This window comes from Amphiprion ocellaris, chromosome 23 (genome assembly GCF_022539595.1).
Source record: "Amphiprion ocellaris isolate individual 3 ecotype Okinawa chromosome 23, ASM2253959v1, whole genome shotgun sequence".
Classification (NCBI taxonomy): Eukaryota; Metazoa; Chordata; class Actinopteri; family Pomacentridae; genus Amphiprion; species Amphiprion ocellaris.
In genome coordinates this window covers 22,201,825-22,229,357 of record NC_072788.1, presented here as the reverse complement: position 1 = coordinate 22,229,357, position 27,533 = coordinate 22,201,825, and the positions used below count along the sequence as shown (strand labels likewise).

The 27,533-nt window shown below is 37.7% G+C and overlaps 1 protein-coding gene across 2 annotated transcripts in view; it reads left to right on the top strand.

Moving 5' to 3' along the window:
* Positions 1 to 18,932, top strand: part of tnfsf10l (TNF superfamily member 10, like) — a 77,228-nt gene extending 58,296 nt beyond the window's left edge. Inside the window, exons 3-7 of one of the 2 annotated variants that reach the window (XM_023261564.3) lie at positions 10,051 to 10,087; positions 10,985 to 11,092; positions 13,680 to 13,846; positions 15,154 to 15,264; positions 15,966 to 18,932. In XM_023261564.3, coding sequence (XP_023117332.1) covers positions 10,051 to 10,087; positions 10,985 to 11,092; positions 13,680 to 13,846; positions 15,154 to 15,264; positions 15,966 to 16,151 — 609 coding nt within the window. In that variant the 3' untranslated portion in view covers positions 16,152 to 18,932. The remainder of the gene's footprint in view (positions 1 to 10,050; positions 10,088 to 10,984; positions 11,093 to 13,679; positions 13,847 to 15,153; positions 15,265 to 15,965) is intronic. The other variant, XM_023261572.3, reaches the window with a different exon arrangement.
* The last annotated feature ends 8,601 nt before the right edge of the window (positions 18,933 to 27,533 follow it).

Below are 27,533 nucleotides of genomic sequence, written 5' to 3'. Positions count from 1 at the left end.
TTAATTTGGAATTGCGGCACAAATTAAGACTAATAGTGATGTTTGAGCAGATGAAACTGTCCAAGGTGAATCTACACTATTGTTCAAAAGTTTGGGGTCACTTAGAAATGTCCTTATTTTTGAAAGAAAAGCAGTTTTTTTTTCAATGAACATAACATTGAATGAATGATAAATACAGTCTAGACATTGTTAATGTAGTAAATGACTATTCTAGCTGGAAACAGCTGATTTTTAATGGAATATCTCCATAGAGGTACAGAGGAACATTTCCAGCAACCATCACTCCTGTGTTCTAATGCTACATTGTGTTAGCTAATGGTGTTGAAAGGCTCATTGATGATTAGAAAACCCTTGTACAGTTATTTTAGCACATGGATAAAAGTGGGAGTCTCCATGGAAAACATTGAATTGCCAGGGAGAAAATAATCTGCAGATTCATGGTTTTTCAACATGTTTTATTTGTGGCTTGTCCAAATGTCTTGACAATATCAGAAAAAGGGCTCGAGACTAAGTTTTAGTGATGCTGCCTGTTGGGAGGACGAATATTCAGGCAGCTGCTCGTTTCACTAGTTGGAATTTCTCAACTGATTGATCGATTATTGTGCAATTTTGACATTCGTGATCCCAGAGAATGTATTTTTTGTGAAATTTGACGATTGCTTTTTAAGCTGTGCCACCATTACGCTGATATTTGGTTTTAAGTGAAATGTTTTGACTACAGATTGCTTGTAAATTTGTTCCCACATTCATGTAGCACCTCATAGACCAACTCTGTGTCCGTTTTAATGCCTGGTTGTCCCTCAAAATCTTGCATAACCAATCTCATCTTTTTTGGGAGTTTTTAGCATTGTGCCAACAATACCTTAAGTTTCGGTAAAGCTCACTTCTTTTTCTGGCCCGAAACAAGAAGTACACTATTTATAACACATTTAATTTTTTATCATGATTTAAGCTAGTATTAATAATATGAATACTGAAAAAACAGATGAAAACTAGCCGCTGGTGCCGGCTTTCATAAACACTCAGCATTATGGTCGTTAGTAGGAGTCAAAGTTTCTTTTTTCTGGTCTTTGAGTTAAAATGAGTGACGTTTACATTCATCTTCATTACAGTGAACTAGTTCTTAATCATCCTCAACACATAGAGAATCTATGAGTTTAATTTTACAAAAGATTTACGCATCATAATGAAGATACAGAACGCCTGGTAAAAATAGCATTCTGTCAATACTTTAGAGACTCTTATTCGTTTCATAAAGTATTGTTTTCAGGGGACTTCAGGCTTCATTTGTTTGTGTTTGCATCCTGGTATTGACTAGGAAACGTTAGCATGCTAACTCACTCAAATCGGATCCATTTAGCATCGTCAGTGTTTGCTAGCTCGCTCTTAAAGGAAAGACGCTGAGTCAAATTTTTAAACAAGTGTTTTTTCTAGCTTGGCTCAAACAAAAGTCTAAAAGTCATAATGTTTCACCTCCTGCTGTTTGAGTTTTGATAATTATTTGGTAAATTTGTCTCTTTTAAACTCCCCACCCGACAGGGGGCGTGTTACAGAGGTGAAGAAAACTGGCCAAAAAGGGTAATTTTTAGAATTACTTGCTATCTCAACATACTCTCCCTCTATCCTTGTATAGTAATCTTCCATTTTTCCCTCACTTCGGCCTTCTTTTTTTAGCTTTTGGCCAGACACAGTGTGACGTGAGGAAATCAGACTATTTCTATCTCCATCTGTTGTTGTTAACGGGGTGAAAGAGGAGAGTTCAGGGCTTATTTGTTGTTGTTATTGCAGCTGGAAAGACTTTTTCTTTTTGACTTGTGCTGCATCAGGCCACTCTAAAGCTCACAGATACACAACAATGTGATGGTGTCGGTGTAACAAACATGAAAAAAAGGTCACGAAGGCGGTGAAGTTGGACTCTGAGGCTACATGTTGATTTATTGGAATTGAAAGTGGTGCCCTTAACGAGGGCAGGAGTGTAGTCTTTCACACTAAACCACCCCCTGAACAAGCCATAAAATCCCATGAAGGGTCAAACCTGTAAACACATACACATGACTTACTTCCTGGTAGCGCAAAACAGTTCCAAAAAGTCTTTTCTCTGCGTTAGGCAAGACGTGATTAACGCCCTGCTGAGGTCAAATGTGGGGGATTTACTGCTGTCACCAGGTTCATCAAAGCTCCTGGCTTTTATTTATTTATTTTTTTATGATTTTTGATGTGTTATTTCAGTTTTGGCTAGTTTTTTTTTTTGTTTTATTTTGTTTGTGTGTTTTGTTGATTTTACAAGATATCTATTCAAATAATTACATAAAATGTTTTCATCCTCACTATAAATTATTTTTCTTTCAAATAAAGACAAATATCTGTTAAAAATATATTTAAAATCTTAGAAATATTTTTTAAATAATGATAAATATCTCTTTTGCTGATTTAAATACTGTAAAAATATATATTTTTAATTAGATTTATTGTATTTCAAAGATTATATCGTCCTGTATGAAAATATTGATTTTTATGTGGATGTTATTTTCAATTTGGGCCTGTTTTTTGTTGTTTTCCTTTTTTGCTCTTTTAAAAAAAAAATACAATTGTAATGTAAATTAGCCTTTTTCTGTGATTTTACTAGATATCTAAGAATTGAAATAATTATATAAAGTTTTCTTCCCTTAATGTAAATGATTTTTCTTTCAAAAGGCAAATGTCTGTTAAAAATATATTTTAAAAAATTGAAATAATTTTTAAAAAAGAAATATCATTTTCTTGCCAATTTGAATATTGTAAAATTAATGTATTTTAAATTATATTTGTTGTAATTTAAAGAATATAGCACCCTCTATGAAAATATAGATTTTTATGTGGACATTACAGTTTTGGCCAGTTTTTTGTTATTTTCTTTTTTCTTTTTCCACAATTAACATGTAAATAAAGTAGTTTTCTGTGATTTTAATAGATATTTAAGAATTTAAATAATTACAGATTTTTTTCCATCCTTAATATATATATATATATATATATATATATATATATATATATATATATATATATATATATATATATATAAATATTTTTTTTCTTTCAAATAAAGGTAAATATCTGTTCAAAATATATTTAAAATATTCAAGTATTTTTTAAATATATGAAACATCTTTTTTGCTGATTTAAATACTGTAAAAATATATTTTTTAAAACAAAATTATATTTACTGTAATGCAAAGAATTTTATTACCCGGGAAGTAGTTTTTTGTTAATTTTTTTTTGACAAATATACAAAACTTTCTTGCAGGATCAAGCTTAGACTCATTGTGTTTTACCTTTATCAGACAACATTTACACCTCAACGGGTCCACGAATAGTGATGCATTCTAGTTATTTTAGTTTGCTCACTAACAAAGCTTTCTAAAAAGACAACAAAGTCACCCACAGGCCAAAACCTCTTCTGCTTTGCTGCAACTAAATCCTGCAAACTGCTGACTTCAGCCAGGTTATTTCCACCTTTTGGTGCCCATTGCTTTTATAGTTAATCCATGATAAATACACAAGATAAGTATAGATGGGTGAAGAACTAAAGACTTCTTTTCTAATTCTATTAAATTGCTAAAACCTTAAGCCTATGTGAGAGACGATGTGTTTGAAGAAGCACCACAAATGAACCATGTGTGATTGATTAAGAGGGTCTGAACTTTGAATAACGGGAGGCAAAAATAATGTATTGCAGTTAAGACATGCAAAAATCTAACACGAGAAGACAGAAGACACCCAACTATAGAGCCGTAAACTCATACAGCTCCCAGTGCGCATTTTAAAAGAACATGAACATCAATGCAAACATCTCTATAAAAGAAGGAACGCCAGACGTGAACGATAGCTTCAGCTGGAAGCAGTAAATGCAGCTTGGATGTACTATCGGTGCAGTCTTCAGTCCTTCTGGCTGCGGGGAACTATTTAATTGGTGCACGCCTCAAATAACTGTCTAGACTTCTGACACGCGAGTAAATCCGCGTAAATCTTTCCAGGTTTCAGACTCCAGATGGACTGTAGCTGAGATGGAAGTTGACAGGCATCTGAGAATTCCATATGGGTTTTATATCTTATTTATAAGTACACAGCCTGCTGTATTACCCTTTAAATACTGGATTTAACCCTTCTTCACCACCTTCCGACGCTTTTTGACTCATATTTTTGAAGGTCTAAAAGTACTTGAAAATGTGTAAAAATGTACGCACACATCAGGACTGGTGAAAAATTTGATATTTTAGGGAAACTGTACACGTGTGTACCAAAATGCCTCAATAGCGCCCCCTGGAAAATTTCAAACATTTACTTTGGCCAGTACATGTCACTTAGGCTCATGAAAGTTGGTAGGCATATGTAACTCACTAAGACGCACAAAAATGTCATTGACACCCATGCCCAAAACACAACAGGAAGTCGACCATTTTGAATTATGTGTCATATTTTGGACGATTTTGGGACATTTGGGACAAGCTATAACCTCAAAGGGGGTAATGTCGAGAAACCTCAAATTTGGCCAGGATTTACAACTGGCCGTTGTGATCAAAAGTTATCAAAATGCTCCGCAAAAGTCTGAGGGCGTGGAAATGGCGGCTGGCGGAATTTCGACACTTCGCCATGAAACAGGAAGTGCAGTCTAACTAGCCTGTCTATGCTCCAATCTGCCTGAAACTTTACATATTTGACCAGAGGCCCACCGAAATACACTCTCAGTTGCAGCGTCACCTGGTGGACATTCTTGGATTCTCTGACCAGCAAGGATGCGAGGACCCGATCAACGCTGCTTGCCGCTTTAATATTTGTTGCCTCATATACCTACATGATTATGTACACTCAGCAACAGAGAATACAGAATTATGAGTAGATAAACAGATGAATGCAGATTTTTGTAATGATTTCAGATTACTAACTTGTTCAGACTCACATTTTCAGATTTTATTTTGATTTCTAGCCATTATCAGTACGGTTAAAGTCTAAAATCTACTATTAGATGGTCACACTTTGTATGAATATTCCACCATTATAAATACACAAAACTAATATACCAAATAGTCTGCTGCATGCCCAGTTAAGTGTGTTGCTAAATCCATTTTTACATATGCACAGCTCACATTTACAAAGTATAACATATGTTGTTGTCTGCACACTGCAACAAGAAGCTCTGAAATTATTCCATGATGTTACCCGCAAGCGACCTTTCATTTAAAAGGATAGAATAATGACCTCAAGCTGCAGGAAGTTTTAAAGGAAAAATACTTTATCACACCGAAACCACCTGCAGAGCAAAAAAAAAAGCACCATTTTAACAGAATAGTTGCCATTGGATCACACCTTGGAGGAAAAATTGCTCTTTTACTGAGAATTAATCAAAAGGATACAGACGTGTTTTTATGTCATCGTTATTTGCTTTCCGTTTCAAAGCTGTTTTTTTTAACCACAAAAAAGACTGCAGAGTTTTTATGTCTTCATGGAAAGCTATTGCAGGAAATAATTCCCCAAAAGAGCACCCTATGTCTTCACTAACGCAACTGTCACATTCTTGGTTTTTAAATCTTGAGCAAGTTTGACACAAAATTTATTCACACATTACGCTCTGAAACAGAAACCAGATGCAAACAGCGAGACAGAAAGCACTGTAAATGGACTGTAACGTTACATGACACTGGCGTTCACCTCTCAACGTGCAGCTGGTCAGAAATCTCTCAGGATGCTTGCAGAAAAGCTTCCACTTCTGTGCAGGGTATAAATTATGCATGCAGCCGCTGCAGCTGATTTCACTCTTTAGCCATCTAATAGCTTCCCATGTGAACGTGCAAGAATTAAAAACAGCAGACAGTGTTAAATGTGTATATTGGAAACATGCTGTTCTGGAGTCACCCTGAAGGAGGTCTATAAGCTTCCAGTTGGTTCCTGCTTCTCAAAAACCCACGTATTTCTTCTATTTACTTCTTTTTTTTTTATTTTGTTCAACTGTACCCACATGCGGGGCAGAAAATCTGTTGGCAATTTTCTCTCTCTTCAAGTGTGTGGACAATTTTCTGCTTTCAGGGACTTGAGGAACGTGATGCAGAGACCGACACACTACACTTAGCTTTGGGTAGACGAATATGTTTTTTTACAGGATTGTGTTCCCCTTAGAGCATATAGGATATACAGAATTGGGGGGGCGCCCCGCCTCGGTTCACACCGAGACACACACTCGTGCACACACACCAAACGCCACAGCAATCAAGTCCAATTTGCAGGTCGAGTTGAGCGTTGTTCAGTGCGGGAGAAACAGTCCTGCTGCCAAGAACAACACCACGTGTAAGAGCAGGGCGACCATTAAAAAGTCTGCTGGAATTAATCATATTCGGGATCTTGTGGCATTTCAGCAAATTAATCAGGAGATTTATACCAACAGGGCCTCGGTGTCTTGCTTTGGGGCACTAAAGACTGACCACATGACTTGTAACAGGTGATTAAACCTGTGACCTTTTGGTTAGAAAGTGGGCGGACTTGTAGTATGGGGACAATGCAGGAGAAAAGGGAATAAAGAGGCAGCAAGAAGGGATGAAGCTGGTGAGGAGAAACCAGCACGTTATTCAAAGGGATGGAAAGATTTATGTGGATATAAATATAGATATCAATATTTATGAAACCCAGGCAACTGAGGCTTGATTTACTAAGTGGGAAAGACAAAAGCAAGGAGCACAGAAAGCACTGGCAGAAAAATTACGAGTGCGAAGGTGACATAATGCATCTGTGTATTCAAACAAATGGCATATTTCAATGCCTTGGCTCCATGCAGGAGTGAGGAAGATGAAATGGAGGCCTCTCATCTGGAATGAGTGATTACGAGGAGGAGCAGGAGGAATAAACCAGAGATAGAGCAGAGAGGAGATGTGTGCTATCTGGAAGAAATAAGGGAAAGTTTGTATTTTAGCACTGAAATGGAAGGAGGAGGAGGAGGAGGAGGAGGAGAGGAAAATACCAATATGGGAGATAGCTGAAGAGTTAGGCCCAAAACTATTCAAATTTTGATTCATAATGAAGTTTTTCTGGAGTCAGACAAGGCTGTGTGTTATCATCTCTTCAAGTCAAAAACAATACATAGGGGGAAAAAACTAATAAAAAGATTGGATTTAACATTGCAAAAGTAACTTTGTGCAAAAAAATTCAACATAAAAGTGCATCTTAAAAGACCAGTTCCTATTTCAGTGAGAGAGGTATTGCACAAATATTGACCAAACTGTCAAAAATGGATACTGTTTAAGGAGGTTAACCCAGATTCTTCCTCATCTGCACCTGAGAAAACCTACTCAGGAATTAGTCTGATTCTTAAACCTTGTGAGCATTTACAACCCCATCTTCAGTCCAGATCTGGACCATACACAGCATCTAACCTTTCCTGTTCTTTGACCCTAACCTGTTCGAAACCTGCACTGAAATGGAATGGGATTCGGTACGAGAATCAGTAACATCAGATACGCAGATGATAGGGTGCTGTTCGCAAACAGAGAAGAAGAGCTGCAATGACTGCTGGACAGAGTGCAAGAAGCAAGTGAAAGATACCAGTTTAAGCGTAGAGGACAATGGTAGTAAGTAAGACACCAGTGACAAAGTTACCATCAGGAGTAGAAACCAAGAAAACAGTGAAATTGGTAGTTGGACAAGATGAGATAGAAGAAGTAGAACATTTTCACTATCTGGGTAGTGATATCACCAAGGATGTGAGATGCAAGAAAGAAGTGAAGATCAGAGTAGCAAAGGTTCATGAAACTTCAGAAGTTTCTGTCGTGTTCGAAGACTGTTGACTGAACAAAGAACTGAGACTAGAAGCGTTTGAGGTGAGGCGCTGGAGAAGAATGATGAACATCAGTTGGACGAGAAAGATCAGCGATGCAAAGGTTTTGGGAAAGCGAATGAGAAGCACAGGTTACTGGACACCATCAAGTCAAGAAAGATCGCGTATTACGGTTGCATCTTGAGAAACAATGAACTGTTGTGATGACTTATTGAAGGGAGCAGACAAAAATTGAAAAAGAGAGAAGCACTATGACTGGGGAACATGACCTCCTACCTCCGTTTTGAGGAGATGGAGCTTCCTGAACCTGAATGAAGGTTTATCTGATGAACAAGTCTCCTCTGACTACAAAATAAACAAACATGTGACAAAAGATTTTTGTGTTAGAGGCATTAATGATAAATTTAGATTATTTTTAATTGTTGTTTTTGCATTTTTACTAAAAATACCACCTCCAAAAAGTTGCATATTGACTTGAATTGTTTGAGAAAAGCAGCTTCTACAGCCTTTTGACTCTTGAGAGTTGTAATACACTATACATTTAAAACAGCTGATGCAGTGGTTCTCCAGTCAGTGAAGCCAAGTGTTTCCAAGTCCGAATCAAAGAGTTGTTCACTGTGGAAAAATCTCAAAGTGCTGGTAGGAAGCCAGAGCTGTACTGACAAGAAGAATCCAAGGATCAGCACAAAGAACATCCTGATGAATGTGAGCAGCTGGACGAAGGAGATGACACACAAATGGACCCAAAAATGTGATTTTTGTTTAGCAAAAGAAGAAGCATTTGACCCAAAGAGCAGCATCCCCGCAGTGAAGCATGCTGGGAATGTGATGCTTTGGGGTTGTTGTGCAGCCGACTGGGCTGGTAGTTAGTGGCATTGAAAGAAAAAAAGACTCTGCAGAAAAATTTGGCCTTCCTGCAAGACAATGATGTGAAACATACAGAAGAAATGGTGAAAACAATATGAAGACGCCCAGAAATAAAGACTAGAGGTGATGGCAGGCCGAAAGCAATTATACAGATCATTTAATTATATGTACTGGCAAAAACAATTATGGAGAAACAGTATAATGTTATACATGCCATGTTTAATTTAAAAAATGACCCAAAAATTTTTTTCTAACAATGTTTTTCCAACATTTGTTACTCGTTTACACTACCGTTCAAAAGTTTAGGGTCACCCAGACAATTTCACGTTTTCCATGAAAACTCACACTTTTATTCATATACTAACATAACTACACAAGGGTTTTTTAATCATCAATAAGCCTTTCAACACCATTAGCTAACACAATGTAGCATTAGAACACAGGAGTGATGGTTGCTGGAAATGTTCCTCTGTACCCCTATGGAGATATTCCATTAAAAATCAGCCGTTTCCAGCTAGAATAGTCATTTACTACATTAACAATAACTAGACTGGATTTCTGATTCATTTAATGTTATCTTCATTGAAAAAAATACTTTTCTTTCAATATTAAGGACATTTCTAAGTGACCTCAAACTTTTGAACAGTATTGTAGGTCATCTGAAGTCAGAAAACACCTACTAGTGAAATTTTTAAAAATCACTAAATCTGGTTATGGGTGTGAATAAATTGGGGCTTAACTGTACTTAAGGTAAGAGAAAGGACATAATTAAATTATGTGATAACACTTAAAAACTAATTATGGGTGCACCTCTGTCTCCATTCTTAGCAGCTTATTATATCTAGTTCGTGGAATTAATAAGTATGTGATTTTCTTCGCTTGCACTCAAAGCACCAAACATTAATATACTGAATATTTACATTTAAATTTCCTTCACTTTAGAATAGGTTTTGCATGTGTGATTATTTTTAAGATCTCTCCCCTTTCTTTTTTGTTTAAAGGATTTTTTTCTGATCTGAAACAACGCTGGGAGGGTGTCATTAATATTTTAAAGCCCTGCCAGAACAAACTTGTGATTTAGTGCTCAGAATGAACTGATTTATCACAGACAATTTAACAGGGCGAATACAGTTATGTTCACTGCAACCACTTACGTTCCTATGCATAAATGCACACCACTACTGGGTCTTTATCTGTCACAAAATAGAAGAAAAAAACAGACCACTTCCTGCTTGATAGTTAACTGTATACTCAATACAAGCAGTACTGTTCTGTATAATACCTGACATATTCCCTCTGTGAGAAGAGGAGATGGATGTTTCTAACGTTGTTGTGTTCTGTGTTGTTATTTGTCCTGACCTTTGTGTTTTTATTTTGTCTTTCAGGTGACAGAGAACATCATCTCCAAACAAACCTTCATTGGTGAGCATCTCTCCCACACACAAACAGACACAATTCAGGGCTGTAATACGAAGCGAGATTAGCGTCTTGAATCAAAAGTCAGAGTTTTCAGTGTGAGGAAGGTCTTTTTACCTGGTTAGATCTCCATGGTAACTGATGCTGTGGAGCAGGTTCTGATCAGAGCTTCAGATTTAAATCAGCTGTAAGCAGCGTCTCCCTTTAACCAAGACATTTAATTTTTGAGCTAAAACCACTGAATGAAGTCATGTAGTCACAGTATCACACACTGTATGCAACGCGTTTCCATGGGAACCTGATATGTATTCTGTTGGTGATGCAGAAATCATACAAATATGTTTTTATCTTTGGTCTATTTACAGTGATTACAAAATGTATTAGTGTTTTTAGTATTTATTACAGAGAATATTCATTCAGTAACTTTAGTTTCACTTTGATTTTCCACAAATTAAAGTGATTTCCTTCATTATGAGACAGTGTCAGACCTAAATAGACTTCAATACATGTTTAAATATATGAAGTTTAAAGTTTAACAGCTCTAATGTGCAGCTGTCAGTTAAAAATAATTGGCTGCATTGATTGATAAAATGAATATGTTACGCACGACAAACAGTTTCTACCAGTATTCCTGTTGTAGCAGTGCTTTTAAACATCGTAATTTGTTATATTCCTCAGTGTTCTCCACTAAAACAACCTGTTTACGCCTCCTTTTATGTGAACAGAGTTTGAAGCAGGAAGTCCGAGTTATCAAAGAAAGTTGAAAACCACTTTATGATACCGGTTAACTCTGACTGAGGTTGTAGTTTTTGTCAAATCAACTTACACAAAGAAAGCCTTGCTATGTTGAACTTGTTTCGTAGCACAGCCCTCTGACATTCTTTCACCATCTTTCTCCTTCAGAGGCCAGAACCATGCCTCGCTCCTTCAACAATTCGGGGTCGAAGTTTGTGACCTCGATGGCCCAGAGGCCATCTGCCCACTTGACCCTTCGAGACACCAGCTCTCAAGGTGAGTCGTCTTGTTTCAACTGCCAGAGACCTCAGGAGGATTTAGAGGAAAAAGAAGTGGAGAATCACGACTTGGCTGAGTCTATTGAGTGTATCAAATGGGCTCTATTTAAATTGGATCAGAGGAGTCACCAGCTGTTGTCAATCGTAATCACTCGCGACAAATTAGGAGCTTATGCCACACAGAAAATTTACTTCACACAACTTTCTACATCACCAAAACTGATGATTAAAGTCAAGGAAAGCTGTATGTACATTTCTGACCCAGTAGATTTAGTCTTTTTTCCAGTAAACCTACTATGAATCCACAAAAGAATCCAAATGCATGATTTACTGTATGTTTTATTTTTTGACAAATGTGCTTCAGTGACTATGGGAGTATTTGAAAACTCAAAACGGCCATGATAAACCTGCTCTTTTCAAGTGTATATGAGCCACTAAAGCAGATTTATTAGGACAGCGCCATACTGTAGATAAGAATAATGGAGTGTGTGTGTTAGAAAACATTCAAAGTTGAAATGTGTTGTGTGTGTGTGTTATCCAGACTTCTGTATCGTTCAAATCTGAGACTGGCGTGCAAACTGCAGGGTGTTGACAACCTGGCAAAGGCTGCCTGATGTTATTTCCATCAAGTTGACAAAAGGGCAAGGAACTAGTTGTGTATGTGTGCGAGTGAAGGAGGAAGAGAGGGTGAGGTTCAAGCATTCAGCTCTGATTTCTCAGAAGGAAATACAGCAGCGAGACGGTCTTTAAGTGGTGATCTGTGATGCTTCTAATAAGCAATTATCTCACAAATGAGGAAAACAACAGAACAGCTTTTGCTAAGCTACGGTACCATCATGCACAAGACCAGCAAAAAGGCAAGCGATGACAGCACAAAAGAAATCTGACAAGTTCCTGAAATGAAAATCTCTGACAACTATGTGTTAATCGTTATATATATTAAAAAAAAAAAAAAAACTTATAGCAGTTCATTCTTTGTGGTGGTTGATTGTAGGGACATGCATCCCTCCATAAAGTACAAATATGCACAAGGAAAACATGTATGTTCAACATAGAAAAATTATTTTTTTGATAGTTTATCATGTCTAGTACAATTGTTTAACAGGACAAATCCTCATAACTGTTCAGAAATATTTCTGGTCTGGTCAAATAGACCAAACTATCGAGTAAACCAACCACAAAGGCTCTATTAACAACAAACACATCTCCTCTTTCACCTGTAATAAGTGACTGTAGTATAAGTTTGAGATCAGACTTTAAAGTTATGATAAATACGACCCCCACAGCCAACAAAATGGGTCATTTATGCATTAAAAACAGATGTTGTACCCATATTATGCACATTCACAGGTTTATAATTCTGTTTTAGGGGTCTACTAGTTAAGAAATACATGCTTTAAGGTACAATATTTATAATTGTTTCCTCATACGATACATTGCATCTGTCTGAGTTTTAGTTTGTGTCTCTTTAATACTCCTCAGCTGGTCCAACAAGGTGAAGAACTGCAAAGTCATGAGTATAGGGATGTAGCTCTATGAGAAGCAGCTCTAGTGAGGAAATAATGGACTTCAAATGAGGTCTTCCAGACTTTTAACATATACCAAAAAACTTTAGCACACTAACAGGAAGGGGAAAACACAAATATCATAATATGGACTCTTTAACTAACAGCTAAGGTGTTTACATTCATGTAAGTCCCCAAGAATGCTTTGTATAGGATACTCCACTGAAACCTTTCCCAGTCCAATGCATCTACCTCAGGGTTTTAATGTTTACATGCAGGCTGCAGAAGAACTCCTCCTATCTGCTTTAAACCACTAGAGAGAATAGTAGACAGAAAGACATGAACATTTCAGGGGTCACTTGGAGTTTTTTACATGACGGCAGCTGTTTAGTTTCAGCGGCGAGATGGTTGAAAATCGGGAATGTTAGCATGTAATGAGGTGACGGGTAAATGGGGAGAGTTCATGATTGCACGGTCACAAATTACGGAATAATCTATGGAGTTTGCTGCAGGAGAAGCAGACCTGTACGGAGAAATGCTGGTTATCTATGATGTGTGGTGCAGCGCAGGTGGAAAGGCTCAACATACCGGCTGTATTTAAAATTTACATGCTACTTAAATCCCTGGGCGTCGTCTCCCTGTTGACCACTAAACAGAAATAAAATGTGCTCTCACTCCATTTACTACATTATATACTCAACGCGAGACAAAAAAAGAATGCTTTCAGTACCAATAAGTGAGTTTACAGGGATATGAAACATCCCAATTTACTATCTGTATCATTCCATTTGTCAGTGTTTCAAATGTTGCTCAGTATTTATAAAACTTGAGGGAACAGTGCGATGCTCAACTGTGGCAGATTTAGAACTAGCCTAAGAGGACTACTACTCCTGGGTCCCATATTGCATCAGTGGTTCTGTTTTCTGTAATATAACTTCGTCAGCTGCTGCTTTTTCAACACATTCCTTGGCTTTTAATTCATTTTTATAGGAGCTAAGATTCTAACCATGGTGTGAATCTTCTAGAAATACTTTTCTGGCACCTTTTTGTATCTTTATCTCCAACTCTTTCTTCCACCAGCAGGGTTCCCTCCCTACCCGATCCTGACGCCAGGACTCCACCAGTCCTGTCGCCACGTGGTCCGCTCGTGGGCTAATCAGAGCTTCGGCGCGCACCTGCACAACATGACCCTGTCCAATGGGAAGCTGCGGGTGCCCCAGGATGGGCGGTACTACCTGTACTCGCAGGTGACAAATCTATACAAACAATGTATTGCCTCAAATTCCAACCAGGGCATCAATTAACTTCGGTTTAAACCTTCATTTAAGCCAGGCTTGATTTTGATAAGTTTGGTACTAAACCCCTGTAAAAGTTGCTGCTTTTAACACTAACAAATTAAAAGTCTTGGACAGAACAGCTTTTATTGTGAAAGGTTTGAAGGTAGATGCAGAAACAGATGGACAGAATTAAAGGTGGATGCACCATTGGCCAATCATACTTTAGATGAGTAATCTAAAACCAAATATTGTGTAATTTATTCAATTAAATAGTTGTACAATTGGTTTGTACACTTTGTATATAACAGGAGTTGTTTTTCCCCAGCATGTATTTGTTTGTGTGTACCACACTCCAGGCTTTAAATTGACTGCTGGTTTTCATTTGAAGGGTTTGGAAGCAGAGTGGTCTGATCCACTTTCTGTAGTTTTTGAGAAAAATTGGTTCACAGTTTTGTGTTTTCTAGAACGGTCTAACGTTCCACTGTAACACTGTATTTGGGTTATGGGTTAGACCAATTTGCCACTAAAATCTAAACCATAAAATATTGCAGAAATTATATAAAACTCAGATTTTTTTGTGGGTTTGACCATTCTGCTTTTAACCCTCTCATTTGAGGAATAGTAGTGGTCAAAATGGCAAACAAGAGGAGACATACTGCTTCTATGCTCAAATTTGGACTAAAATTTAGGTATTTACTAAGATCTGCTGCTATTTTTCCTTCTTTTTCCTTTCCTTTATGTATTTTTTTCACATTAGTCAACTTTAGCTCACTCAAAGCGCATGTCTTGCTTAATAAATAATAAATACAATTCTGTTTTAGTGAAAACACTAAAGAAAATTATTCCTGCCAACTATAACATAGCTGTGCAATGACTCCTCACTGTGCATTCAACTTTATTTTAAAGCATTCTATCTCGTCTTATTTTTTATCTAGTACACTAAATTTATATGATTACATCTTTAAAATAGTGTTTTTCTTGCCTACTTCACATCAGCTCAATGTACATTATGTGTGTTTTGTGATGTGCAAATTGCTGCTGATTCATTGCAATTGTCCTTAGAGGATAATTAGCCTGTTGGATGATAAGTTTAAAAAAAGGACAGATACCCATTACTAGTTCTTAAAGTTTAAGGCGTTGTCTACCTGTAGATTACTTGTCGACCAGTTAAGAACACAAACTCTCAAGCCTCTCAAACATTTCATCAGATGAAAAACATGTAAACAACCAAGAAGAAAATGAGCGAGAACTTCATTAATATTTTGCCATTTTTCCAGGTGTATTTCCGTTATCCGTCCCCAGCAGCCGGTGACGGGGACCAGCGCAGCGTCAGCCACCAGCTGGTTCAGTGTGTCTACAAGAAAACCTCCTACCCAAGCCCCATTCAGGTACACCATCCCCCTTTTTGTTTTTCTTCCAGCAATGTCTTTTTTCCCCCTCCATACAATTACAGGAAAGAATAGAATACCAATAAACAATGAAGTGCTCCTCTCAGTTAGCAGATGGCAATTCCAAGTTTTCCATATTCTTGATAAAATTTCTGCCAAAGTTTCTAACAAATGTAGTTTTTTTTTTTTTTTTTTTTTTTTTAAACATCATCTATAATATAAATAATAAATAATATAAAAAAGTTGCTCAAAAGAAATACAGTTAAATGAATAACTGGGTGGTGGCATCTCTTTATACTGTAGTGAAGAGTCTATTCAAGGAAAAACTTCTTCCAAACATGATTTTGTTTTCTTTCTCAATTCTTAGTTTATTTTTTGGAAAGGATTACGAAATGGAAAAATAAAGTGAAACTGAGAGAGATAAAAACTTACCACCTGTTTTTATTTTTCTTCTTTATAAAACCCAACACAAATGAGATGTCTTGATCTAATTTGCATTTTTATTTTGTTCATTTTTTAAATTAAACTTCAAAGCATTCTCCATGTTTCTGTTGTGGGTGGCTTTAAGATGACCAAGATGTGAGCAGATTGTAGAATTCAGATATGACTGACAGCATTCCCTTTTTCCCTCTAACAACCAACAATCACGGTAGACGGCACGGACCATTTAGTAACTTCCTTACCTTCTGCTTCCTCCTCAGCTCCTGAAGGGGGTTGGAACCAAGTGCTGGGCCCCGGACGCCGAGTACGCCCTTCATTCCGTCTACCAGGGAGGCCTGTTTGAGCTGAGGGCCGGCGACGAGCTCTTCGTCTCCGTGTCTTCGCCCACCATGGTGAATGCCGACGACTCCTCCAGCTACTTCGGCGCCTTCCGTCTGGACCTCTGAGAGGAAAGGATGGGAGAGGAACGAACGTTTGGGATGATGGACGGATAAACAGATGGGCTGGAGACATTGAGTTAAGGGCCTTTTAATAATCCATTGATTGGAGAATAAAAGTGTCGTTTAGACAGAAGTGTGGGATGCTGCCCTGTATCTTGGATCCTCAATGTTTGCTCGGACATGTACATTGAAGGATGGAGGAGTTGGGGTTTGAAAGATTTGCTTGGAGTGAATGGGAAAAGAACGAGCGGATTTGTCATTCCAACTGTCCATTAAGAGAAACCTAACCGTTGAGAGCAAGATTATACAGAAGACACATGTGCAATCATGGAAAATAAATGTGAGGATATTGATGATTTATGGTTGATTCTTGAGGTGGGAATTTGCTGTTTTGGATGGCAAAAAAAGAGAAAACCAAGAGGAGAAACACCCCGAAAGAAATCTGGCTACCCTGCAGTCTGTATCCCAAATTAATCTATAAATCCCAACACATCTCCTCCGTCAACAGCAGTTTTGTGGGAAGCAATCGGACCCTCGGATTTGGATTCCAGACCGAAGAATGTACACACAATAAAAAACCTGATCCTCTGCATCGAAGCTGAGAGGACAGACCGTCAAAGGGCGGCAGAAGAAAATCAACAAATGAAACCAAAGTAAGAATTTGTGGAGTGTAACTTTAAGCGTGCCATGAGGACTGTGCATATGTGTGGCTGAGATTTATACAATGAACCGTGGTGATTTTTAAAGTAATTCTTATGTATTTTACTTTGACTGGACTTAAAACCACTTGGGGCTGTTTATGGACTTTCTACTCGAGAACTGTGGATTTTATGCAAAGACTTTTGGTGTGAGGATCAGGATTGCCTCTTTTTTACCGGACACTGTGGGAAGAGCTTTTCGAACAAGAGACTGCAAACAAAAGGTGGAGGAAGAGGGAGAAGTCTTGTAAATGCCAACAAGAATGATACTGAGGGTTGTTGATCTCTTTTCTGGCTTTGACATTCCAGCGATTCTTCCTCCTCTCTCCTTGTCATGTAAACCATTTTATCCATCTCATCTTTCTTGTCTAACCTGTGAAGCCACATTGCATTTTATTTTAAGGATCAGCTTAGACAACAAACACTCACGCAAACCAGCTCGTTGCACAATCACAAGCACACGTGAACTTTTTAAGGTTAGCTGAGGTTACGTGGGACTACCGTTTCTTCGAGTACTTCTTCTACACGGAGACACAGTTGATGAAACGCTCACCTGACTAAAACAACTTCACTTTTCAACCACACTTTTACACAAAACAAACAAACTCATGCTTTGGAACTTCATTACAAACCAATTCTAGTGGCGCTTTTACAAAAGGCTCATTGAAAGGTGCACAAAAATTCAGACACGAATTTAGCACAGAAATTCAAAGGTATGATTTATCATTTTGGAAATACAGGCTTTTTTTATATCCATTTGATATTTATGAAGCTAAATCCCAACAAACAGATAGATTAGCTGAGCAGAGGGGAACAGGCTAATTGTGGGTAAGGTTAGCCAGTTTATTCCCTGTTTGCAGTGATGCTATGCTAATCTAACTGTCTTTATTGAAGAGTTGCATAAGTGGTGTCGATCCTCCAAGAGGATCTTCCAAAACTATTCTGTCCATGCTAACTGTGCTAAATTCAGACTGAGTCTATTCCCCAAAATGTGCATCTGCTCCTGCCAATCATTGTCGTCAATGAGAAAACAAAGCTTACATCTATGCTATCTGCGCTGCAGTTGCTCATGCTAAACAGATTAATACAAAAGATGACGATACACGCTGTACACAAACACACATGCAAACATTTTGAAGCAATTTAGACAATTAAAAGGCCGAAACCCACCCATGTGCTGCAAATTTAGAACAAAAAGTCCCTCAGCGAACATTTTTTTTCAGGAAAACACGGAGCAGACTCGCATAAAGAAAGATGTGGAAGGAGCTGGAGAGGATATTCAGACATAAACCATGCACCGCCGAGCACAAACTCAACCCCTACATGCTTTTTTTTTCTCTGCAGATACACACATCACCTCACAGTACATGGAGGCTAGCCCGAGCTCTGCAGACACACACATCATCCGGTGTCACATCAAGTGTAAAAACACAAACAGACTCTGACACACACACTCATTAATCCACGCTGTCTGGCCTCCCTGTGCCATCTGGTAATTGTCAGTGTGTGTATGTGCATTTACAGTATATGTTTGTTCAAAGGGCATGCACAAATCAGAAATTCAGGTCAAACAAACTGACTCACACCTTCTTTTTTTGTTTGGCGTGAAAGGAAAAAGGATTAACACGTCATTTCTAAAGGTGAAATCCATACTAAGCTCCTCCCTCTGGCACTGTGGTTCACATATTCCTGTGTATATACTCTGTAAGCTTTGAAAACACAACACATCCGGTTTATTTTTCTGCTCCGACCATAAAATTGAGGGTATATTTTTTCACTTTGTGTTAGATTGCTGTATTTGCTGCTTTTTTTTTTTTTCCCCCTCACCTGGTCACGTTTCTGTTGGGCTCCATCGCATTGCACACGCCAAGCTCGCTCTCTGTCTGAACCCAAGCCTCTGGGTCTGTTTATTATCCGGGGTAGAACTTCAACAATCGCGATAATGCAACGTGTTATGACAAGGCGGCTCCTTGGACCAGCTGGGAAAACATTTTGGTTGAATGTGTGTGAGCTGTGTTTGTGCTGGACAGTTCTATAGCTGCGAACAAGTGTAGCGCGGTGTTGCTGAGACAATAAACTACTATCTGAACTTTCCCTGTGTATGTGAAGATTTGCAGCATAGTGTGGCCATACGGCGACTTAGTGAACGAAAAAAAGTTGTCAGTTGAAGAGGAGGCGTGCCTGTAAGTCATTTGAATGTCTAGAAAAAGCGAAAATTTGTCAAAACTTCCCTGAAAAATGTGTCAGGACCCCTCAAATGTTTCACAGGACAATAACTTGGAATGTAAACAATAAAAAAAACAAGAAAAGCACTCAGCCAGCACAGTACTCCACCAAGGCTGTTCATTCCCCCATATGGCATTGCCAGAAATGCAGATATTTTTTTAGAAATGCAGCATTTGTTGATTAGTTAATGATGATCAGAAATCACATCCATTTAATATAGATGTACCCACAAACAAAATGACCTTGCGTTGAGCACAAGCATGTGTTATGCATGTGTACGTTATGTACGGATACCGAATCGCGTGACTTAAACGTGTCGCGGGAATTGATAGGACTCAGAAACACTCCCACAATTTAACCACTTGTTCCTTGTATCATTTCCAATGGATATGTCCTGATAAGTCCACAGCGATCGATCTGTAGTAGGATCACAATCATGATCGTCAGCAGGCAGCTGACATAGTGTTCACTTGTCATCTCCTTAACTTCTACAGGGGACGTTCTCCTTTCTTGCTTCCAGTCTTTAAGTTTAGTCTCACTTAGAACATTCAGAGCTGGAGATTTCCAGACCTTCAAGTACATAGAGGTGGGTCCAGATTTCTCACTTTTTAATGGACTTTTTCATCATTCCTGAGCCTCAGAGCTTCATCAGGACAGCAGATAGACTCATGACATTTGTGGGAAAACACATTTGAGTTCTGCTAAAAACTGATCACCACTAAAAAAGGTGAAATTTCCACGTAAAGATGCCAAATCACCACAAAAAGAAGCAAAAATCACTACAGATGGACAGAAAATCAATCCTAAAGGAGACTAAATTACTATATAAAGTATATATCTTATTGAACCAGTATGTTTGATTTTCCTCTCAGTCTAAACACTGCCTGCAGTTCAAAACAAATCCATGGATCCAGACTATAAGCTGCATCACTACCAAAATCTGATCACTTGGTCCTTATGTCATTTCTGACCTTCCCTGAAAATTTCATCCAAATCCTTTGATCCGATTTTGAGTAAAAAAGTATTTCTAGACAAATTTGGATTCAAACTGGAAGCATTTTCTCCAATATTTAGTTTTCTGTGTGATTTTTGATCTGAGAAATCAAAAAGACCGTCTTCAAAGCTTCCCCTTTTTCAATCAAATCTAGTGTTGCTTCAACAGACGCCGTGAAACATCTTCTCACTTCCACATCCACAAATGACTGTTGCTCTGGATGCATTCTGAAGGTAGTTACTGGTCTGCAGCTGACTCCTCACCTCTGACCTTCCTGTGCAGCATTGAGTGCAGGAGAGGAGAGAATGCCTTCAGAGGCCCATGAATCACGCTGCAAACAACTGGCAGCAGTTCTTCTTGTATTTGGTCCAACGATCATTTTATTACACATGTTTGCAGTAAGCACAACTCATGGCTCCTACTGGTAGGTCTATTCAATTTCTGGTTTTCGAATGTTTTTCATTTGCGGCACCCTGAAGAGCCGAGCTTGCTCATCTCTCAGCACCGTCTCAACGTGTTTTTTTTTCCCCCTACCAGACAGTAAATAAATAAGGCACACATGCAGAAAAATATAAAAACCAAAAGCGTGCCTGTGCTCAGTGGGGTTGTGTCACGATACATACTCTCTATACTTCGAGACATCTGCATCAAGTGCTGCATTTTTAAGTAACAAGCACAAACCATTTCCTCTTCATAGACAGCAGCTCTACATGCAGCTTTTAGTCAGAGCAACTGCATTCCTGAAGACTGCTGAACTTTAAATAGAACTTAAAACAACTGTGCAATTATTCTCTCCACTTCATTTTACAAAACATTTCCAACCCAAAAACAACAGTTTAACAAGCATGCCAGGCCGGTCTCCATCAACTATGCATCGAAACACCAGCCAAGACTCAAATTTCACTGTTTCTGCAGACTTTAAATTGCAGATGATGTGGACTACATACATTTGCGCTCAGCTTTAGTAAAGAAATCTGTGTATAATTGATTTTTTTGTTCAATCATGCATATGCTCATTACACAAAGCAACAATTGGAAATGCGTGACTTGAAACGTGATGTTAATGTTTCCAAACAGATGTGGATAAGAGGCCCAAATGCAGGCAAAATGTTTGTTTAGCAAAATATCCATATTAGTGTGGACAAGGGTAAAGACTAGGAGATGCTATGCTCTGGATTTAAGGGTGTTTGAGGGTATCTGGGTTCATTTAAATGGCCTTGATTGACCAGACTGTAAATGTGCAATTTGCAGCAGGCTTTACTTCAAACTGAACTTTCAGGAGCACAAGGGAAACACAACATAAACTGTCATTATCCTTCGTCTGACTGCACTCCAGTCTAATAAAACAATTGCAGAATGATAAGGCTCAAATCCTTCACAATGTTTTGTTTTTAACCCTCCTGTTATGCTGCCGGTCAAATTGACCCATTTTAAAGTACAAAATTAATTTTAATAAAGTAGTTTTTTGGTATTAAACTTCTTCAGCTTGGCTTAATAAGTGTAATCAACATCTGAAATGAAAATGGTTCATTTAACACATTCTCAAACCCACCCTGAGTTAATTTATCAACTTCATGAAAAGGAAAACTTTAAAATATAAAATAAAATGTTAAAAGAATAAATGTCACATAAAATTATTGTATTTTATATATAGGTTTTTCCAATGTACATTCAAAAAAGGTGCATTTTTTTCATGAAAAATGAGTGAATTATCCTCATTGAACCATGATCTGTGGGAGTTAAAGAACACCATTGCATTAAATATTGACTGAAACGTTTAGCAATGGAGTTAATAATGAGAATATAAACAATGTTTATTGGTTTTTTGGTTTCTGACATTTTTGGACAGTTAACTGACTCAGGAACATCATTGCTGTGATGAGAAATGAACCAGCAGGAGGGTTAAAGCACCACCAAGATGATTAAAGTTTATGTAAAAGCGTTAAAATCATCTGTACGAGAGCCTTTTATTATCTGACACTAACGCATTGTTGCTGTAAATCCAACAAAAGGTCAATTTAATAAATTATACGGCAAAAGACAAAAACAACCCAGTGCTATTTAACTTGGCAGATTAGATTGTAGTTCTGAATAATGCCCATTGTTTCATGTAATTATTAGTTATTTCTCTCCGTACTGACATTGTGTGTGATTTTGTTGCAGTACAACAGTGGTTTTGGACAACAGATGTAGCGTATATATATTCAGAAAATGCCAAAACCACAATTTTGGGACTTTACTTGGTCTCCATTAGATCTGGAGAAAGATGCAGTCGAGATCCAGGCCGCATGTAAATCAGCACCAAGACCAGTTTCCAGCTGTTTCGAGCTTCCATCCAAGATTAACGCCGTGTTTATTTTGACAACATTGTTGCCGAACGTGATTAGAGATTTTCAAGAGAAGTGCATGGAAACTTCTGTTTCTCTTGCTTTAGCTTCTGCTAAAATGCTGGCAAACACAATCAGGCTAACCTGGTTTGATTGTTAGAAATTTAAAGGTACCCTGTTGAGGTTTTTGTGAAACAGAATAAACAACTTTGTCACAAAGCATCTGCAAAGCTAACCTCTGGAAGAATTTAAATCGCACATCTTTGATTCATTTCCTAACGTGTCGCCACAAATCAGCAATGAAAACCACTGGCCGGACTGTTGCAGACTCTTGCCAACTTATGATTTAGTGACAGTTCCTTCCTGATCGTTCTGCTTTGGCCGCTAGCTTATTTTTTCAGTTTCCTCACAGTGACACTAAACAAAACATGTGTGCTTTGTGAAACAATTATCTGCTCACATTATGGTCGCTAAACAGAGCTGTAGCTGGTGCAAACACACTCACACATCACTGTTCTGGTGCTCCGAAGGGTCAACACGTCAAATCATCAGGACCACATTACAGAATAGAACGTGTTCCTGTTCCAAAACTAAGCTTGGAGCATTAAGCCAAACTTATTGACTGCAACAAAAGAGGATAAATGCGATCCAGACCTCCAGAAGTTTCCACTGCAAGGAAATATAATTGTGTTTGTATGACTTTAGACCTGAAAAAAAAACCTTGAGGAGATGAGGACAGGCAAATTGCTCTCACTTTAGAGTACCGGGTTCAGTGATTTTCCTACAAAGAGAAACACAATAAGACAGACACAATACAGCATGAGTGGAAACACATGCCAAAGATGCCGTTTTGTGCCACACAGTCTTCACTTTTCTGCTGTTATTTTCTTTGATGTCTCCTAATATTACGTGTCGCTGGAGAGCGAGCAGCTCCACTTGTAATTAACAACTCGGTGCCTTGTACAAAGCCAGAACAAATACTACACTTTCCCGTCTGCTCATCAGTCGGCTAGCTCAATTTCCAACCCAAACATCACATTTAATTTATTTTCTCCCCATAAACTTGTAACAGAGCCTGTGTATTGTTTACTCATCTCTGTATGTTTTCCATTTTTACGTCTTTAACTCACATACGACCCCTTCAAAACACAATCTATGAATGTACATATTGTTCACGTATGCTTTTTTTCCTTCCTTTTCGTAATTAAAATCCTTTTTGGTGCCACCTGAAGAATGTACGTGTAAAGTTCTGCTTATTGCCTTGTAAAATAACGCTCCTTTGTGTTTTGTGCTTAAATAAAGTGCCTACTGTGAGAAGGAAAAGTCATTTACTAGCTTGTTTCAGATGGAAAAACAAGAAGCTAAATGCACCGATACATGTTTACTAATCATACTGGGGTTTTCTTTCGTCTTAAATCTGCGGAGTGGAGCTTTTGTCTCCTTTCTGCAGTAATATTAACTACAAACATGCATGTTTTTGATCATCAGTCGCTTGTTTTTTAACCGTAATTGTTCAGCTGATTGCAACTTCTTTTACATCTGCAGCATCAGAAACTTCTTAGGTTTCTTTCTGCAATGCTTCTAGTCGCTGTGGTCTATCCAGTTGCCTGTAATCATTGCTCATCGATGTAAAACACATCCCTACCGATCCATTATTCTGTGAATCAGAGGGAGGTCTGTAGTTAATCAGCCTCATGTGAACTCGCTTAGAAAAGACAAAGACAATTTTTTGTTGACAGAAAAAAATCGAGATCACGTTGGGAATTTCAATCCAAATTTGCTCTTAAATAACCCTAAAATATTGGAAACCAACTTCCTGAAACCCCCCAGCTTCCAGTTCTGTCTCAACTTTGGTTTTGGCAGAATAACCAAACGCTATGTGTAAATAATTCACCTTTTACCTAAAAACTACTCCCTGAAGCTTTTGTAACAGCAAATGTGCTTTTAATCAGTTTCAAAGGGTCAACACACAATTTTATAACCCGATGACGTTCAGCAATTTCTGGTAATTGCAGATTCTTTCAGTAATTCTGACCCTGTGTGAATTTACAGCATCTGCAATTTGTCAAGTGAAAATTCCAGTACAAATTACTTGCCATAATTTGGTTAAGACCGAGGTCTCCTGATACTAATCCTGTGAAAAACGTAGCTCTCATTAACTGCAGATGTAATTATGTTTTTTTTTTCTTTGGCAGGATGCTTCCACTTTCATATGATATTGTATGGATGCAAGAAGAAATTAATGAAGGAATGTTTCATATTTTTCACTTCGCTCTCACACTGAGAGTAACGCAGAAGAAGCTGCATGAAACCAATAAATTAATTCAATCGGAGTGCAGATTTTAAAGGAAAAGTTGGAGAATTGTCTCCATTTTTTATTGTTTTGCAATGACTCTAGAAACAAATACTCTGTAGAAAATATACTACCGTTCAAAAGTTTGGGGTCACCCAGACAATTTATTTTTTCCATGAAGACTATCACTTTTATTCATGTGCTAACATAACAGCACAAGGGTTTTCTAATCATCAGTTAGCCTTTCAACACCATTAACTAACACAATGTAGCATTAGAACACAGGAGTGATGGTTGCTGGAAATGTTCCTCTGTACCTCTATGGAGATATTCCATTAAAAATCAGCTGTTTCCAGCTACAATAGTCATTTACCACATTAACTATGTCTAGACTGGATTTATCATTTATTTAATGTTATCTTCATTGAAAAAATGTTTTTCTTTCAAAAATAAGGACATTATTAAGTGATCCCAAACTTTTGAATGGTAGTGTATGTAGAGTTTTAACCTCGTGTTTTTTCTGGTTTGAGCGTGATGTCAAAAGGTCATCTTTAAATGACACCATTTGTCAGAATCAGAGACAGTAAAAACACAAAGAAACGTCCAACTTTGTTTCCAGATCAAAAGAGAATAATCAGCTGATCAATTCACGCATCAAACATTTCTTTCTCTAGATTGTCCTGAGAAAAAATATGCAACATTACGCTCATTTAAAACACTAAAAATCCACTTTCTTTCATTTCGAAGGCAAGAAATGCTCTGACAAGGACGACATCCAAAAATCTTTACGTCAAAAATGAGGTTAAATTCAGGTGAATTTCTTCCAGTAGCTGATAAACTCTGAGGTTGCAGACACCTACAGGGTCGCAGTATCAGTTTACAGCAGCACTGAGACTCAATTTATACACTTGGAGCAAAACAACAAACATCACAAAATCAAAATCACGAAATCAGTCTACTGTTTATATACTGTTTTCAGTATTCTAACTCCAGAGGTTGTTCGATGATCGATTCCCTTCATGACTCCGTGTTTGTTGTGCTACATTTGAGGTCAGCTGTTGTGTAGATTGTACACTGACGCTGATGTTCCTCTGTGGTGTTACAGGAGGTTTGTGAAATCTGGCTGACAACAAAACCAAAATAAAGGACTTGGAAGCTGCACAGAGCCAAAAAAAAAAAAAAATAGCTGGAAAAGCGGGATTTAGTGTAGTTTCTGTTTGTAGTATTTTCATGAGGTCAAAGAGTGTGGCTTTTTAAATAATAAATCTGGACTGTAGTTTTTTTCAGATTACTTGACAAGTGTTTTAGACATTAAAAAACAGTAATATTGCGAGAAAGATCTTAATGTTTGCACAATAACATGTCAGCAATCAGTCTGCATGCTATTCACCCTCTTTCATTCCAAATATTCTGTTTATCTTTTCTGAAACCATCAAATTAGGGCAAAAAACTGGCAATAAATGTAGCCATGCCATGAAATAAATGCTAAATTAAATATACTTCCTCTTTGGGCATTGATTAAACCCCTAAAAAAAACTCAACTCTTTCTATCAAAATTGCATATTTGCCCTTAAAATAACTCACTTAAAGGCAATAATAGGTTTTTTAATGAAAAACTATTCTACATGTGTCATTTTAAACACAAAGGTTGAGTTTTCAAGGGACTAATTAATGCACTGCTCAAAAACTGTAAAAACATTCTACAATTCAGTAAAAAAAAAGTCACCTGAAGAAGGAAGATTCAGAAAGTCTGACAGGATTGGTTCCTTTCATTTGTTACATATGAAAACCCAGGAAGTTTGAATCTAAGTTTTTGAGACAAATATTGGAAATATTCAACCATGGTGTTTAGTGCTTTTTTTCGCATATTATATGATTTCAAGCACATAAAAAACACAATATGGGCATTTTATAAAGGTTAAAAATCAGTCTTTAACGACTGCATTTTAAGCTGTATGTGAAAATGACACATGGATTACGAGAAAAATTACCATCTTTGAGTTTATGAATATATTTTGCAAAAGGAATAGGTCAGAAAAACACAACTTGACTTGTAAATCAGCGGCAGCTAAAGACATAAATTGAAAAAGAAGCCTGTAACCTCTGTAACATCTGCTATTTATATATCATTATTCTGCATTATGCAGCATTTCACAGGTTGAAAAAGTCAGCTGAGGCCATTGAATCGACTAATTGACATTTTAGAGAAAATGCTGGCAGTGTAATGATGAAGTTGTCCAACTTCCTGCTATAAGTTTCAACAAACATCGCCTGGATCCATCCAGGCTGCCCGGGTTACACGAGGACGTTTATATTTATGCATTACATTTGCACCAACATCTGACATCCACATTCAGTTCACTCCACTTAGAACACACCAGAAGCCCAAACTTCAAGCACCTCTTAAGACTAAACAACTGCAATGAAAGCCACATTAAAAAAAAAGGGCTCGTTTTTCTGCCTCTTTTAGTCATTAGCAGAACGACGAACATAAAGGATTAATGGTGGTTCGTAAAGATGCAGCGTGAGTCGACTCGGTGAACAAAGGGACAGTGTGTTGGTGTGCAGACCTGAAAGGAATGCTTGATTTCATTACCCTGCAGAACGGAACAGAAGAATGCGTGTAATTTAAGAATACTATGAGCACGGTCAGGCTGACGGGACGGAGGGGAAATCCATCAATGACAACATCAGGAAACTAATCTCAGACAGTGTTTTTCATTCATTATATACCTGATATTTGGTATAAAACTCTGTTTTTTGTTCTCTTATTCACTCCATCTCAATTTCCAAATTTCTGACTCCAACATCTCTGATTTGCCTGAAATTTTTAATCACGACAATTAAAAA